The 15,155-nt window shown below is 33.4% G+C and overlaps 2 protein-coding genes across 3 annotated transcripts in view; both read left to right on the top strand.

The window, feature by feature from the left end:
- Positions 1–8,809, top strand: part of abca5 (ATP-binding cassette, sub-family A (ABC1), member 5) — a 37,662-nt gene extending 28,853 nt beyond the window's left edge. For both annotated transcript variants that reach the window (XM_077503417.1, XM_077503416.1), the window contains exons 31-38: positions 432–571; positions 816–891; positions 976–1,070; positions 3,116–3,235; positions 3,326–3,484; positions 5,660–5,739; positions 5,824–5,879; positions 7,144–8,809. In XM_077503417.1, the coding sequence (XP_077359543.1) occupies positions 432–571; positions 816–891; positions 976–1,070; positions 3,116–3,235; positions 3,326–3,484; positions 5,660–5,739; positions 5,824–5,879; positions 7,144–7,302 (885 nt within the window). In that variant the 3' untranslated portion in view covers positions 7,303–8,809. The remainder of the gene's footprint in view (positions 1–431; positions 572–815; positions 892–975; positions 1,071–3,115; positions 3,236–3,325; positions 3,485–5,659; positions 5,740–5,823; positions 5,880–7,143) is intronic.
- An 877-nt stretch (positions 8,810–9,686) lies between these two features.
- chmp6b (charged multivesicular body protein 6b) lies at positions 9,687–14,441 on the top strand. The gene is made up of 8 exons (XM_077503446.1): positions 9,687–9,928; positions 10,659–10,768; positions 11,644–11,731; positions 11,815–11,901; positions 12,625–12,690; positions 12,825–12,905; positions 13,006–13,078; positions 14,085–14,441. The coding sequence occupies exons 1-8, from the start codon at positions 9,866–9,868 to the stop codon at positions 14,126–14,128; spliced, it is 612 nt and encodes a 203-aa protein (XP_077359572.1). The 5' UTR covers positions 9,687–9,865; the 3' UTR covers positions 14,129–14,441.
- Positions 14,442–15,155: the final 714 nt, after the last annotated feature.

Below are 15,155 nucleotides of genomic sequence, written 5' to 3'. Positions count from 1 at the left end.
TTCCCCACATATAATTTTTCTGTTATTTTTAGGATTTTTCCAAAATGTTTTTTTGTTGAATTATTTTTAATATGACTAATTTTTAAAGTGGGACATTGAAGTGATAAAAAAAAATTCAGAGTTGAAAATTCAAATTGAATTTGTTGACTTTTGTGCTTTGAATTTTACGCAGATAACATTTTTTAGCATACATTTGTAAAACTTTGCCAATTTTAAAAAATCTTTAAAAATGGAGTGTAAAATGAAAATTCAAATATGACATTTGCAATTTTCCTTTTTTTTTTTTTTCTTTTTTCAAAAGAGAGTTGCAATTTTTCAATATTATGACAGCATCAGTTGAAAAGTCAACATTTGAAAGCTTCCAAAATCTCGAGTGGGCGTCGTCGTTGATCAGTCTCTTTTTCCAAGTCATGTGACTTTTGTGTGTCGAGGTGGTGACGGGCGCGGAGCAGGTGGGCTACTGTCCGCAGGTCAACCCCTTGTGGCCCCGCATCACGCTGCGCGAGCACCTGCAGATCTACGCCGCCGTCAAGGGCCTGAAGGCACGCGACGTCCCCGCCATCATCCAGCGGTGGGTCCCGTCCGTCTGTGACGATATCCATATCGGCGATAAATCGTGATACATCATCTCCCGATAATCGATACAGCTATGGCAAAGTATTGCGATATTTGTAGTTAATATATAGCCACTACAACGGCTCCATTGTTGATGACTTATTGGGCAATGACTTGGCGGGCCACTAGGGGGAGTGCCTCGTAAGAGTGGCGGGGAAATGGACGCAAGAAGAAGACTCATCAGCTTGTTTTGTGTGCAGGGTTGTGAACGCTCTGGAGCTGAAGGAGCACGTGCACAAGCAGGCCAGGTCGTTGAGTCCCGGACTCAAGAGAAAAGTGAGTTAGTGGGTGGACAAAAAAAAAAAATGCAGATTTTGTCACAAAAACTGGTCATGACTTTTTGGTCTTGTCGGTCGGCAGCTTTGCTTTGCGTTGAGCATGATCGGCAACCCCGAGACGATCCTGCTGGACGAGCCGTCGGCCGGGATGGACCCAAAGTCCAAACAGCGCGTCTGGTCAGTTTGCAATTTCAATATTTTCACATTTTGTTTGTTTTTTCCTTCATCAAATATGCAAAAATTACATTTTTCGTTGTTCTTTTGTCTTTTTTTTTGGCAATTATTTGCATTGGAATTCATTAACCAATGATGTTTTGTAAAAATGGGAAAAAGCATATTATTATTATTATTATTATTATTATGTTCATTATTTTCTTTTGATTCGTAATTAATTTCTAATAACTAAGAACTTAAATTAATAAATTAAGTTTTATTCATGTCATTTATTCAAATCGTTTTCCACTTTCATAATCCATTTCCATTTTTCAAATTGTTCTGTTGAGAGTGCTGTTTGTAATTAATTAGAACTAAACAATTATGTATTTACATTGAAACGATTGAATATAATCCATAAGTGTTACATGTCTAAAATATTTCAATAGTTAATTTATTCTCATTTTTCAAACTTTGATTGTTATAAAATCTTAAAAACAAATACTGAAATTGTTTTGTTTTGATTGATAATTAATTTCTAAAAATTAACCAGTTATAGGGTACATTAAGTTTTATACATGTTCCTTATTTCTTTTTTAAATAGTTTTCCACTTTGATAATCCATTTACACTTTGCAAATTGTACTGTTCAGTTTGTAATTGATTAGAACGAGACAATTATGTCTTTACATTTAAACAATTATTATTATAATCCATAAGTGTTACATATCTTAAATATTTTAATAGTTATTAAGTCTCATTTTTCAAACAAAATAAATTTTCTAAAATGCTTCTTATAAAATATTTTAAAAAAAAACAATATTTTTTCCTCATTTTTATATTTCTACAATTAAAAATGTTGAACTATATATGCAAAATTAATTTTGGAATATTTAGTCAAGCAATTATTTAATCAATTTAAAAGCTTTGAATCATTTTGTACTATTAATGAAATTAATTTGAAAGCTAATTATGGATTTGAATTATGGTGATTTAACCATTTAGTTAATAAATTAAACAATAGTAGATACAATAAATGTTAAATAATTGATGCGATCAACCAAATAATAAGTCAATTTTCTTTCGGGTTCATGTGAAATTGGCCATTGGAGCAAAATGACGCTATTAAAATAATTTTCAAAAAATAAAAAGGCCTCCTTTTTGTCCATTTCGTATATATAGATTTTTTAAATATATTATAACATATATTATTTGTAAAATATTACAAAAAAAATATTATAAAAATATTATATAAAATATATTGTGAAAATATTGTTTTTTCAAAATTATTTAAAAATAAAGTAAACATTTTTTAATATATTATAAAATATGTTATATAAAATATATTATTTATCAAATGTAAAATATATTACTTTTCAAAATTATTTAAAAATAAATTAGACATTTTTTAATATATTATAAAATATATCATATGAAATATATTATTTATAAAATAATATACCAAAATTCAAACATTATTATTTTTTAATATATATTAAAAAATATATTTATAAAATAGTCAAGTCAAGTCAAGTTTATTTCTATCGCCCTTAATCACAGAAAAGTCTCAAAGGGCTTCACATGCCCACAGTTGACAAATAGTAGTGACATCCCCTGATCAAACTAAAAAGGGCAAGGAAAAACTTAAAAAAAAACAAAAAACATCAGAACCTTGAGAAGGGGCTGCAGATGTGGTGGTAATCCCCCTCCCAGGTTGACCAGGCTGCAATGGATGCCGAATGGGCAACAATTGACATAGTTTATGATACAAAACATTATTATGAGAATCGTGCAAAGTCCATTGAGGAAGTTGAAGCACTGCAAGATGACGTCGTCAGGGAAGTGGATCATCATCCAAAACCAGCCTGGACAATCGGTGTAGTTATCGTCATGATTAATGAAAATATTGTAAAATATTTTGTTTTTATTATTTGAGAAAGTGTTTCATTTTTTAATTAATGATGTATTTATAATAATATGTATATGTGTGCGGTGTTTGTTTTTGTTGCTGTGAACGTGTCGCGTCGCCGCTGATGATGTCGTGCGCGTGACGTGCACGCGTGTTCTCAGGAGGGCGATCCGCGTGGCCGTGAGTGAGCGCGAGCGCGGCGCCGTGCTGACCACGCACTACATGGAGGAGGCGGAGGCCGTGTGCGACCGTGTGGCCATCGTGACGTCGGGCCGGCTCAGGTGCGTCTCGTCCCGTCTCGCCATCCGAACCGAACCGAGCCTCGCCAAAGTCTCACTTGCGCTTGCGCTGTCGCCTTCTGGGTCGCGCAGGTGCCTGGGCTCCATCCAACACCTGAAGGCCAAATTCGGGCGCGGCTACAGCCTGGAGCTGAAACTGGCCGAGGACCTGACGGGGGGGCTCCAGCAGGTGGCGCCGCTACTGCACGAGGAGATCGTCGCCATCTTCCCGCACGCTTCCAGACAGGAGAGGTGAGCGAGCGCGCAGATATTCAATTTGTTCAAGTGTGGAATCAACCTTTTCTCACCGGCAAATATGTCCAAACATATTTGCAAATACCTTCAAACATATTCCAATACTTATATATTTATTATTATTATTATTATTATTATTATTATTATTATTATTATTATTATTATCATTATTATTATTATTATTATTATTATTATTATTATTATTATTATTATTATTCCATCCAACCATCCATCCATTTTCTTAACCGCTTGCACAAGGGTCGCGGGGGGTGCTGGAGCCTATCCCAGCTGGCTTCAGGCAGTAGGCAGGGCACACCCTGAACTGGTTGCCAGCCAATTACTATTATTATTATTATTATTATTATTATTATTATTATTATTATTATTATTATTATTATTGTTGTTGTTGTTGTTATTGTTATTGTTATTGTTATTATTTTGTTATATTTATTATTTAAAAAAAATATGAATTTGTTCATGTTGATGTGTGGATGGAGCCAACCTTTTCTGACCAGCAAATATGTTTGAATATATTTGCAAATACGTTCAAACATTTCAATACTTACATATTTATTATTATTCTTATTATTATTGTTATAAGATTATATTTATTTAAAACCATATTCTCCCATAATATTTACTTGTGCATGTGCAAAAAAGCAAAACTAAGATTTTTTGAAAGCATTTGGCCTACATTATATCACTATGTTTGAAAATTAACTGTTTAATCACAATCACAATTTTTATGATTCATTATTTATATCTCTGTTGCAAGATTTCAAACACATGTGGAGGTTAATACCAGTGTGGCATGATGGGGGAAAATGAGAAATGGAAATCATGTACTTCTGACATCATCATAAATCAATTTGAGATTATAGAAGACAAAATGTCTGCTTTTTTTTTTTTAATTATAATTTCTTACTCATGCAAGCTAAATTGCACCTCCGCAAATGTAGTAAGCAAAAACCAAACTTTAATATTTTTTCCAGACTCATACCAGTATGAATATTGATACATCTCAGATTTTTTTTATATATACAATTTCATTTACAGCTATAAAATAAATACTTTTATTTTATTTATTATTTTTTTATTAAATTAATTGAATTAATTGTTTTTAAATTATTTGTTATTAAAATAAATTACTAATAATTGTAATTAATTATTAAATAAATTAAATTAAAAAAAACATGTGTTGATACCAGTGCTTGTAGGAGTGTGTCGTTAATCTTTTTTTTTTTTCCGGACTCATACCAGTATGAATATTGATACATCTCAGATTTTTTTTATATATACAATTTCATTTACAGCAATAACATAAACACTTTTGTTTTATTTATTATATTTCATTAAATTAATGTAATTAATTAAAAAATACAATTTCATTTACAGCAATAACATTAAAACTTTTGCTTTATTTCTTATATTTTATTAAAATAATGTAATTAATCAAATAATACAATTTAATTCACAGCAATAACATAAACACTTTTGTTTTATTTATTATTTTGTGTTAACTTAATTTAATTAATAAAAAAATACAGTTTCATTTAGAGCAATAACATAAATACTTTTGTTTTATTTATTATAAATAAAATTTCATTTACAGCAATAACATAAATTAATTTAATTGCGTTTTTAATTAATTATTTTTTATTAAAATAAATTAATTAATAATTTTAATTAATTATTAAATAACATAAATACAAAAAAAATGTGTCAATACAAGTGTGAATAGTGCTTGTAGTAGTGTCGTTAATATTTTTTTTCCCAGACTCATACCAGTATGAATATTGATACGTCTCAGATTTTTTTATATATACAATTTCATTTACGGCAATAAAAACAAAAAAATGGTGAACAAAGACTTTCTTGTGCAGATGATGTTGATGATGATGATAATGATGATGCTGATGATGATTCGTCGAGGAATCAAAGTGCTGCAGTATAGCGCCAACTACTGCTTGGGAGGAATTACTCCATGTCATATTTTTTTTTTTTTGTCTTGTATCAGTGGCTAGTATGATAATATTAATAAGTGGTATTGGTATAACTATTGGCACATCCCTCATAGTATTGGTCCTATTTCTGGTGTTAGTTAGTTAGTTAGTAGTAGTTTAGACACTTGCACGTCTGATTGTTTTGTTTGTTTGTTTGTTCCAACGTCAGCTTTGCCACGCTGATGTCGTACAAAATCCCCACGGAGGACGTGCACTGTCTGGCCGCCGCCTTCTCGCAGCTGGAGCGCGGTCAGTCACGCACACACACGTACAAATGTTGTGACATCTTCAAGTGAAAGCGATGTCATCATTTTTGTTTGTTTGTTTGTGCAGTCAAGCAAACGTTCAAGGTAGAGGAGTACAACTTCTCGCAGTCCACGCTGGAACAGGTGAGACGTCGCCCTCTTCACTGTACACAAAGTATTGCACGTACGTTTTGAAGTATTGCGCATTTTGTGCGTCGAAAAATAAATTAAAATAATTTACAATAAATAATTTATATATATATATATATATATATATATATTAAAAAAAAATTCTTTTTAATATCCATCCATCCATCCATCCATCCATCTTCTTCCGCTTATCCGAGGTCGGGTCGCGACCTTTAATATATTAAAATATATTATTTATAAAATAATACATTTTTTTTTTCAAATAATTGATGCAATTAACCAAATAAAAACTCTGTTTTCTTTCGGGTTAATGTCAAATTGTTGGAGCAAAACGACGCTATTAAAATAATTTTCAAAAAATAAAAAGGGGTCCTTTTTGTCCATTTCGTGGACAAAACAAAATATTTTAAAATATTTTATATAAAATATATTTATAAAATATAAAATTTAATATTATAAAATATATTATTTTTTCAAAATTATTTAACAATAAATTCAACATTATTATTTTTTTAAATATATTATAAAATATATTATATAAAATATATTATTTTTTCAAATAGAATCCACCGTGCTGCCCTAAAATATATAGTAATAATAATAATAAAAGAAATATAAGTATATATATAAATCTAGTTCATAAATATATTGCACAATTGTAATGAAGAACATCTATCGAGTTCATTTCCTAAAAGGTACTTGTACTCGAGTATTTCTTTCAGTTACAGCACTGCATTGAGATACAAAATAATGTTCTGTTTGGGCTGTGCAGTTATTTGAAATTACAATTTAAATTATTACACTCCACAAAATACAAAATCAGCACAATCGTAAAAAATATATTTATATGTATTAATACTAATTTTTGAGTTGTTTAAATATATACATTTGCACCTTTTATTTATTATTTTAAAATAGCTAATACATTTTGTTTCATCCAAAATGAACTTGCATAATTTTTGTTACAAAGAGTTTTCTTTTGTCTCAATATTTGTTTTAATATTTAAACATTTTCTTGTTTGGTACCAAAAAAATAAATTATGATTTCACTTATTACTAAAACAATCGTGATGAATATTTTTTTCATAATCAAGCAGCCCTACGTTCTTTATCGACTCCAGCTGTGCCCCAAAAAATGTTTTTTAATCAGACAAAAAATTTATTTGTATTTTTTTTTTTTTTTTTTTTATAATTTCCCATGATGTGTTAGCAGGAAGCTAACAGGGTTAGCTTGCGTTGTGTTGCGACGCGTCCGCAGGTGTTCCTGGAGTTCGCCAAGGAGCAGCAGAGCGAGGACGAGGAGGCGGGCTCGCTCAGCACCACCTTCCAGTGGCGCCGTCTGACAAACAAGCAGTCGCTCGCCGACCGCCCCCTTTGCGACAGCCGCGGCGACGACAGCGTCGTGCAACAGCTCTGACCTCCCCGCGCGCAAAAAAACCCGACTGAAATCTTTTCACGCTGCCCACCAAAGCAATTGTGTCATCAACGCATGAATGTCCTGATCCCTCCACGTTTGGGTGAAAGACAGAAGGTAAAATGCCGGCTCTACCGTTTCACACCGCTAGTGCATCACTTTTGCCGACAAACGGCGTAAAAGGACGTTGGGTTTTTTTCCCACAAGAATTGTAAACCGTCCAGAAGGAAAGCACTAAATCAGCGTGTGTGAGACTCGTTGAGCCCCTTTCATGCTGCCAAACTACCTACAAGGATTTCACACTGCTAATGCATCACTTTTGCCAACAAACGGCATGAAGTTTTATTCACAAGAACTCCAAACCGTCCAGGAGGAAAGCACCAAAGCAGCGTGTGTAAGACTCTTTGAGCCCCTTTCACACTGCCAAACCACCCACAAGCGTTTCACACGCTAATGCATTACTTTTGCAGACAACATGAAATTGTTTTGTTTTTTTTCCCTACAAGAATTGCAAACCGTCCAGGAGGAAAGTATCAAAGCAGCGTGTGTAAGCCTCGTTGAGCCCCTTTGACGCTACCAAACTACTCTCGAACGTTTCATCCTGCTAATGCATCACTTTTGCCGACAAACAGCATGAAAGGATTTTTTTTCCACACAAGATTTGCAAACCATCCAGGAGGAAAGCACCAAAGCATCATGTGTAAGACTCTTTGAGCCCCTTTCAACCTGCCAAACTACCCTCGAGTGATTGTCTCTGTCCCACAAGCCACATCTGTGTGAATGAACGGCCACTATGGACAGAAACATGGCGGGTGAATAATAATATGATGAAAAGACAGCATGAAAGGGGCTTATTCACTATTGTTTGGGAGCAATTGTAAAAGGGAATGCAAGCTGTCCAGAGGCAGCGTGAAAGGGGCTTTTGTCAAACTATTCAAGCTTTTGGTGTGCTAATTCGTAGCGTCATTTAGAACCGTGACACCAAAGTGGGCAAAAGGCAGCGTGAAAACTTTTTTGTCGATGTTCCCACGTGTCCCGTTTCTGTTTGAAAAAGGGTCAGCGTGAAAGGGGCTGATTTAGTGTTTTTAAATATGAGCCGTCCAAGATGGAAGCACATCCAAGCAGCACACGTGACGACGGCATGTCGGTAGCATGATCGCCACACTGGACGGACGCTTTCACACACACACACACACACACGGATGCCGAGCGGGAGGCTAATGTAGCACACGTTAGCCGGGACGCATGCATATTTATTGATATCAATGTTGGGCAAAGTATTTGGGGGGGGCAGTTGGGGAGGATACTTGTTGTATTTTTGTCCATTTTCCCCCTTAAATTGGTTAATTCAAATGTATTTATTGAAGTTTGTTTTTAAATTAAGTGGTGTTTTGAAGACAAAAAATGTTTAAAAAAAAAAAGGGTTTTTTTTCCGAACATAACATTTTTGAAATTGTCTCATTGGTTGTGGCAGAAAGCAGGTTGAATAAAATATTTGTAATAATCTGAATATGTACATAATGATTTCTATTCTATGAACAAATTAGTTTTACCAAACGTTACAACAAAGTAATTTTAATGGCACAGAAATGTCACAATTTTGGTCAAATGTGCTTCTCAAATTTGTGTGCACCCGACTAAGAAAGAAAACTTATATACTTATACTTAACTTATATATATATATATATATATATATATATAATTGTAAGTACATCTCTGATATTTGGGAAACTTAGTGTAAGTGCATTTTAATGGAGCACAGAAATGTAGCACGAGGCGGCCATTTTGCCTTGAAATGACATCACATTGCCCAGTTGGCTCAGGTAACGACCATCACGGATTATATTAAGGATCTCCCGAGGTGATTTAAAAAATAATAATAAAAAAAACAAACAGGCACTGTTAATGGCGTTTACTCGCCACCAGGGGTCAATCTCACCTTGCCACTCAAAATGACCGCCAGTCGAATAAATCCGCGGCTGGGAGAAGTGCTACATGTACGTTTATAAGAAAAAAAAAAATCTCTGGGTGCCATTATTTTGAAACATATTTCTGTAATCTGGTCAATGCAAATATTGATGTTGGCTCTTGCCAGGTGCTCATGCAGGACTCCAGACATACAGGAAGTGGCAACGGAAGATGGCTGCCTTCAGTATGAGGGCGCTAGTGACAGTCCAGTCCATATTGGTCCATGTAACCTGTTCCATTTTCCACAAGTGCAACATTAATACGATGATGACTTGCCAATCGGTCAGGAGAAAACGTTCTGCATGTTGCCATATTTAATACGTAAATGTTTTGGTTGTGTCAGGTACATGGGGAAGAATCGAAAAACATTACATTTGCTTTTGCGTTTTCATGTTTTGTCCCCGCGCGGCCTCCATCCTACTTCCGGCTGTGGGTGTGGCCCTCAGATAGCGGAAGTTCGCATTTACCTAGGCAGCAAAACCTTGTCGCTTAGTTTGCTTTTTTTGTGTAGCAGGAAAACGGGCAAAAAAATCATCGTTTCAAGGTGTCGCGCGCTGATTTTAGTGGCCGCCCGTTGCGGTTGTGATGCTTTCTCACGATGGGGAATTTGTTTGCGAAAAAGAAGCAAAGTCGAGTGACGGAACAAGACAAGGCCGTTCTGGTAAGTTATGGCGAAGCCCGAAAGCAGCTTCGGAAACTCTTCATTTTAAACTCATTTCTTGCTAATCGCGCATACATGAGTTTCTCACGAGACTTTGATTGCATTTTACTACGTTTTTACTCTTGCTTTATAATTCGGCGACATGTATTTTAGCATATTTGTCTCTTTCTTGCGCCAGACTGTGTGATATGTTGGACTTGTTTGTTGTTTTCCGCAGATGTGTCAAAAGTCAAACATGATTTGATTGACACGAGACCAACATTATCAGACAGATCTTTTAAAGACTAATCAAGTCATACAAGTATCATTTCCACTTTATATACTTTTTTGTTGCACTCGATTTTCAAAGCAACAATGATCTTTATCGTATTTCGAAAAAGTTGACACTAGACTTGCATTATACTATTTTAATTTCATTTCAAAGTAAAAGTATTAATTTAGCACACATAAGAGTCAAGAATGAACTTGTAGTGCATAAGTAAATAAATATAGTCCAATAAAACATTTGTTGTTGATGCAGTTCATGAAATCAGCATTGAAAACATTTTTTTTGCCTGCAGTTACTTGTTGCAAAAATGTTTGCGCGAATGAATCCATTTAAATTGCACTTGACAAATTGTGAACGTATCATTTTTTATTTTTGGCAATACAAGCCGGTTCAATCGCTGTTGGTCGACTTTTTGAAGACATTTAACGAGAACTTTTATTTGTATTTTTCGCACCCTTGCAGCAACTGAAACAGCAACGAGATAAACTGAGGCAGTACCAGAAGAGGATCGACCTGCAGCTGGACAAGGAAAGACTTCTTGCCAAGCAGCTGCTGAAAAATGGCAGGAAAGAGTTAAGTGGCACCGGGAAACGTGCGCCGACTAGAAATGTGATAATAAACCTCACAGCCGTTTTGAGAAATAATCAATTTGCGACAAAAACATTACGATTGATTATTTTTTGTATTTTTTTCCTTTGGTCATTTACTTTTTTTGTTTACAAAGGCAATACATTATTAATAAATTAATAATTTAATAATTTTTTAAATAATTTTTGTATTTTTTTTATATAATTTATTAATATTAATAAATTGTACAAAATGTTTAGTATTTTTAATAATTTTTATATAATTTATTAATATGAATAAATTGTATTACAAATAAACAATTTTAATACCATGGATAATATGAAAGTGTGAATTTATTTAATTTGGTTTATGAGGCACTTTATGACTTGCAGTCTGTGAAGCATGCAAGTGTAACTCAAACACAAGCCAGATTATGCAAACAAACGTGTGACGATATATCGATACTTTGTCTCCCGGTAGATTATCGCAATATTTGTGGTTAATACACAGCCACTAGAACGGCTCCATTGTTTATGGCTTATTGAGCAACTACTTGGCGGACCACTAGGGGGAGCTCCTCATAAGAGTGGCGGGGAAATGGACGCAAAGAGGAAGACTCATCAGCTGTGTTTATCTGTCCAGCAACTGACTCCGTTTTGCATACGTTTCTATGAAAAATGTGGATTATATCTTCAATGTTAACGTTTTAAAACACATTTTATGTTTAGACTTTTTGAAGGACACAATTTCTGAGGAATATTAATTTAATTGGATTTAATATTTAAGTCTTTTGATTCTTTATTTACTTTTGCTATGATTTCAACATGACTCCAAATAACGGTGATGATGATTTTTGATTTTTTTTTTTGTGATGTTTTAGCAAAGCGCTGCTCCTGCTGAAGAAGAAGCGCTACCAGGAGCAACTGCTGGACAAGACCGACAACCAGATCAGCAACCTGGAGCGCATGGTGGGTCAGCGGCGGCGGCGGCTCGACAACGTGGCGCTCGTTCGCTCGCTCGGCCTCACCGTCTGCCTTGGCGACGTTTTCAGGTTCAGGACCTGGAGTTCGCCCAGATCGAGAAGAAGGTCATCGACGGCCTCCGGGTCGGAAACGAGAGCCTGAAGAAAATGCACGAGGTGAGGAGGTCGCCATGATGTCATCGTAAGCGATGATGTCATCGTAGGCTAATCAGGAAAATTCAATTCCGTTGTTTTATTTCACACTCAAATTGCGCAGACGTGATTGCAAACTTGACACCACAAGTTTCAGATTCCCAAAATATCATATGCAGCTCGGTGTGCAACGATTAATCGACAACTAATTGATTGCAAAAGTAAATTAATCGTTATTTTGATAAGTGAATAATTGTTGAATTTGAAATGGTTAATTTCAGCCTCTCGAGTAAGATTAGATTTCTGAAGTCGTCCTCCATCAGGGCAGACGTCAGGAATATTATCAAATATAAATAAAATATGAAATATATGAAATTAGATATGCATATTTTTGAAGATTTTTTTTTTTTTTTTTATGGTAGATGTTAGAATTCAAACCAGTCACCAAATGTCGCTTTTATATTTGAAATGTTTTACGCACTTTTACTTTGAAATCATGTCCTGTTTTTGAACGCGGAGATGAAAAGTTTGTATCTATTTTTGTAATTGCACATTTGTGCCACAAGATGGCAGCGAACAAAACAAGAGCTGATCATATAGTATCAATCAGGCACATTCTTTTGAACTTGTTACATATGCGGCTGTAACACGAATCGTTTGACACAAAACAAAGTGAGAAGCCTGGCGCCAAAGTCCTACTTTTATCCGTTTCCTTTTTAATGACATTTTTTTTTGCTTTCTTGCAAGGTGATGTCCATCGAAGAAGTCGAGCGCATCTTGGACGAGACGCACGATGCCGTCGAGTACCAAAGGGTGAGCAAAAAAAAAAAAAAAAAACTCTTATGATGAACTTCAAATATGAGTATTATTACATTTTTTTTTTTTTGTCATTCAAATAAATGATCTTTAGTTTGTAATTTTTTTTGTAATCATCTTCTTTTGTTCAGCAAATCGACGAGATGTTGTCCGGCTCGTTTACCCAAGAGGACGAAGACGCCGTCCTGGCCGAGCTGGAGGCCATCACGCAGGTTCTTCATCATCATCATCATCATCAGCTAATAATAATAATTATCATTATGATTATGACGATGGCGTGTACGTAACCCGTTTTCTGTTGACCTCCCGCAGGGCGACGTGCTGCTTCCCGACGTCCCGTCGGATCAACTGCCGGACGCTCCCGAGGCAGCCGAGGACAAAGCAGGTTTGTCATCGGCGCCACCTTGTGGAAGGATGATGCAAAAAAACAACAACAAAGATTCACTCGTGCATGTACAGGATTTTTTTTTTTTTTTTTTTTTAAGTGAGCAATAAAGTCCACAACAACTCAAAATTAGGGATGACCAATATGGATTATTATTATTTTTTGTTTTTCTTTTTTCTTATTGTTTTTTAAATCTGATTCCAATATTAGAATAAAATGAATCGGCTAATTATATTAAAACAAAAACATAAATAAATAATAGAATATGTTTGTACATCAAGTGACAAATTTCATACATATTTTATGAATAAACAAATTAGAAATAGTATTTATTTATTTATTTATTTCTTTATTTATTTGTTTTATTTTTTTTTAAGGCCGATTCCAATATCAGAATAAAATTAATTGGCTAATTATATTTTTTTAAAAATCATGGATTAAAAAAACTTTAATCGAATATGTTTGTACATCAAGTGACAAAAATTTGCATACATATTTTGTGACAATTGCTCTTAGTTTTATGACGTTATTATGAATAAACAAATTAGAAAAGGGAGCCGATTCCAATATCAGAATAAAATGAACCATATAATTCTATTAAAAAATTTTTTTTTAAATCATAGTTTAAAAAAACTTTAATATAATACATTTGCATACATATTTTTGACAATTGCTCTTAGTTTTGTTATGAATAAACAAATTAGAAATGGGATTTTTTTTTTTTTTTTCCTTTGGCCGATTCCAATATCAGAATAAGTTGAACCATATAATTCTATTTAAAATATATATATATATATATAAAATCATGGTTTAAAAAAATGTTAATATAATAAATTTGCATACATATTTTTTGACAATTGCTCTTAGTTTTATAACGCTTTTTTAGCAATAAACAAATTAGAAATGGGATTTTTTTGACCTGTTATTTGTCGAACTTACAGCTAGCTGATGTTATTATTTTTTGTTGCTAACGTAGCACGTGACTGATCCGTGTTCTCTTTTTCAGCGACAGATCGTCCACGGAAGAAAGCGGAAATGTTGGCGGCGTGACGACGACCTTCAAGCGACCTTCAGCTTGTGCGCGACCTCGAGTGCGACGTGGTTTTTACGGAAAAAAAAAAAAAGTCTCCACAGTGATGTTGTTTGGTGACTTACAGACAGACAGACAGACGCACGCACGTACGTACGCTGACATTTTGTTTGTTTTTTTAACTTGAAAACCTTTTTAATGGAACACGCGGTGCCAATTTGAAAAGAAAAGCGGAAGACCGCAAAATGGACGTTCATGGAAGCATTTTTTTTTTTTTTTTTTTTTCTAAAAGTCCAACTGGTGTGAGAAGAAGCTCCTTCATGTGGATTCCTTTCACAATAAAATGTGCTTTCCAAACTTGGCTTCTGTTTGTTTTGACCACAAGGGGGCAGCACATTAATTATTATAGCCTTAATGCAGTATATATAGAGGACCAAAACTGCCAAAATTCAAAATAAATAAAGGACTAGAAGTGAAAATAAAAACCGATGTATCATAAAATATAATTCAGAAATTAAATAAAAAAATATAAATGTCAATAAAAACTCTGAAAAAGATATATATATATATATATACAAATAAATATATTTGTATTTAATTTTTGAATTACGGTATATCTTTTTTTTTTTTTATCCGTTTTTATTTTCACTTTTACTCATTTATAAATGACAAAGTGAAAATAAAAGCAGATTCAAAAAAATATTCCAAAAGTAAATACAAATGTATGTATTTTTCGTTGTTTTTATTTCTTTTTTTTCTTTTTTTTTTCTGGATTTAATTTTCAAATGATTTTTTTTTTATATCCGTTTTTATTTTCACTTGTAGTCATTTATTTATAATATATAATTTATAAATTACTAAATAAATGAAGTGAAAATAAAAATGGATATAAAATATAATATAAAAAATGAATACAAATGTATTTATGCATTTTTTTGTTTTTATTTCCATTTTTATTTTTCTGGATTTAATTTTAAAATATTTTTTTTATATTTGTTTTTATTTTCACTTCTAGTCATTTATTTATAATATATAATTTATAAATTA

This window comes from Festucalex cinctus, chromosome 17, assembly GCF_051991245.1.
Source record: "Festucalex cinctus isolate MCC-2025b chromosome 17, RoL_Fcin_1.0, whole genome shotgun sequence".
Lineage (NCBI taxonomy): Eukaryota > Metazoa > Chordata > Actinopteri > Syngnathiformes > Syngnathidae > Festucalex > Festucalex cinctus.
This window is presented reverse-complemented; position numbering and strand designations above follow the sequence as displayed.

Coding starts and splice junctions, on each gene's coding strand:
- chmp6b (XM_077503446.1), top strand. CDS start 9,866: ATGGGGAATTTGTTTGCGAAAAAGAAGCAAAGTCGAGTGACGGAACAA. Junction 10,769..11,643: donor CTGAAAAATGGCAGGAAAGA/GTTAAGTGGCAC, acceptor GTGATGTTTTAG/CAAAGCGCTGCTCCTGCTGA. Junction 13,079..14,084: donor GGCAGCCGAGGACAAAGCAG/GTTTGTCATCGG, acceptor TCTCTTTTTCAG/CGACAGATCGTCCACGGAAG.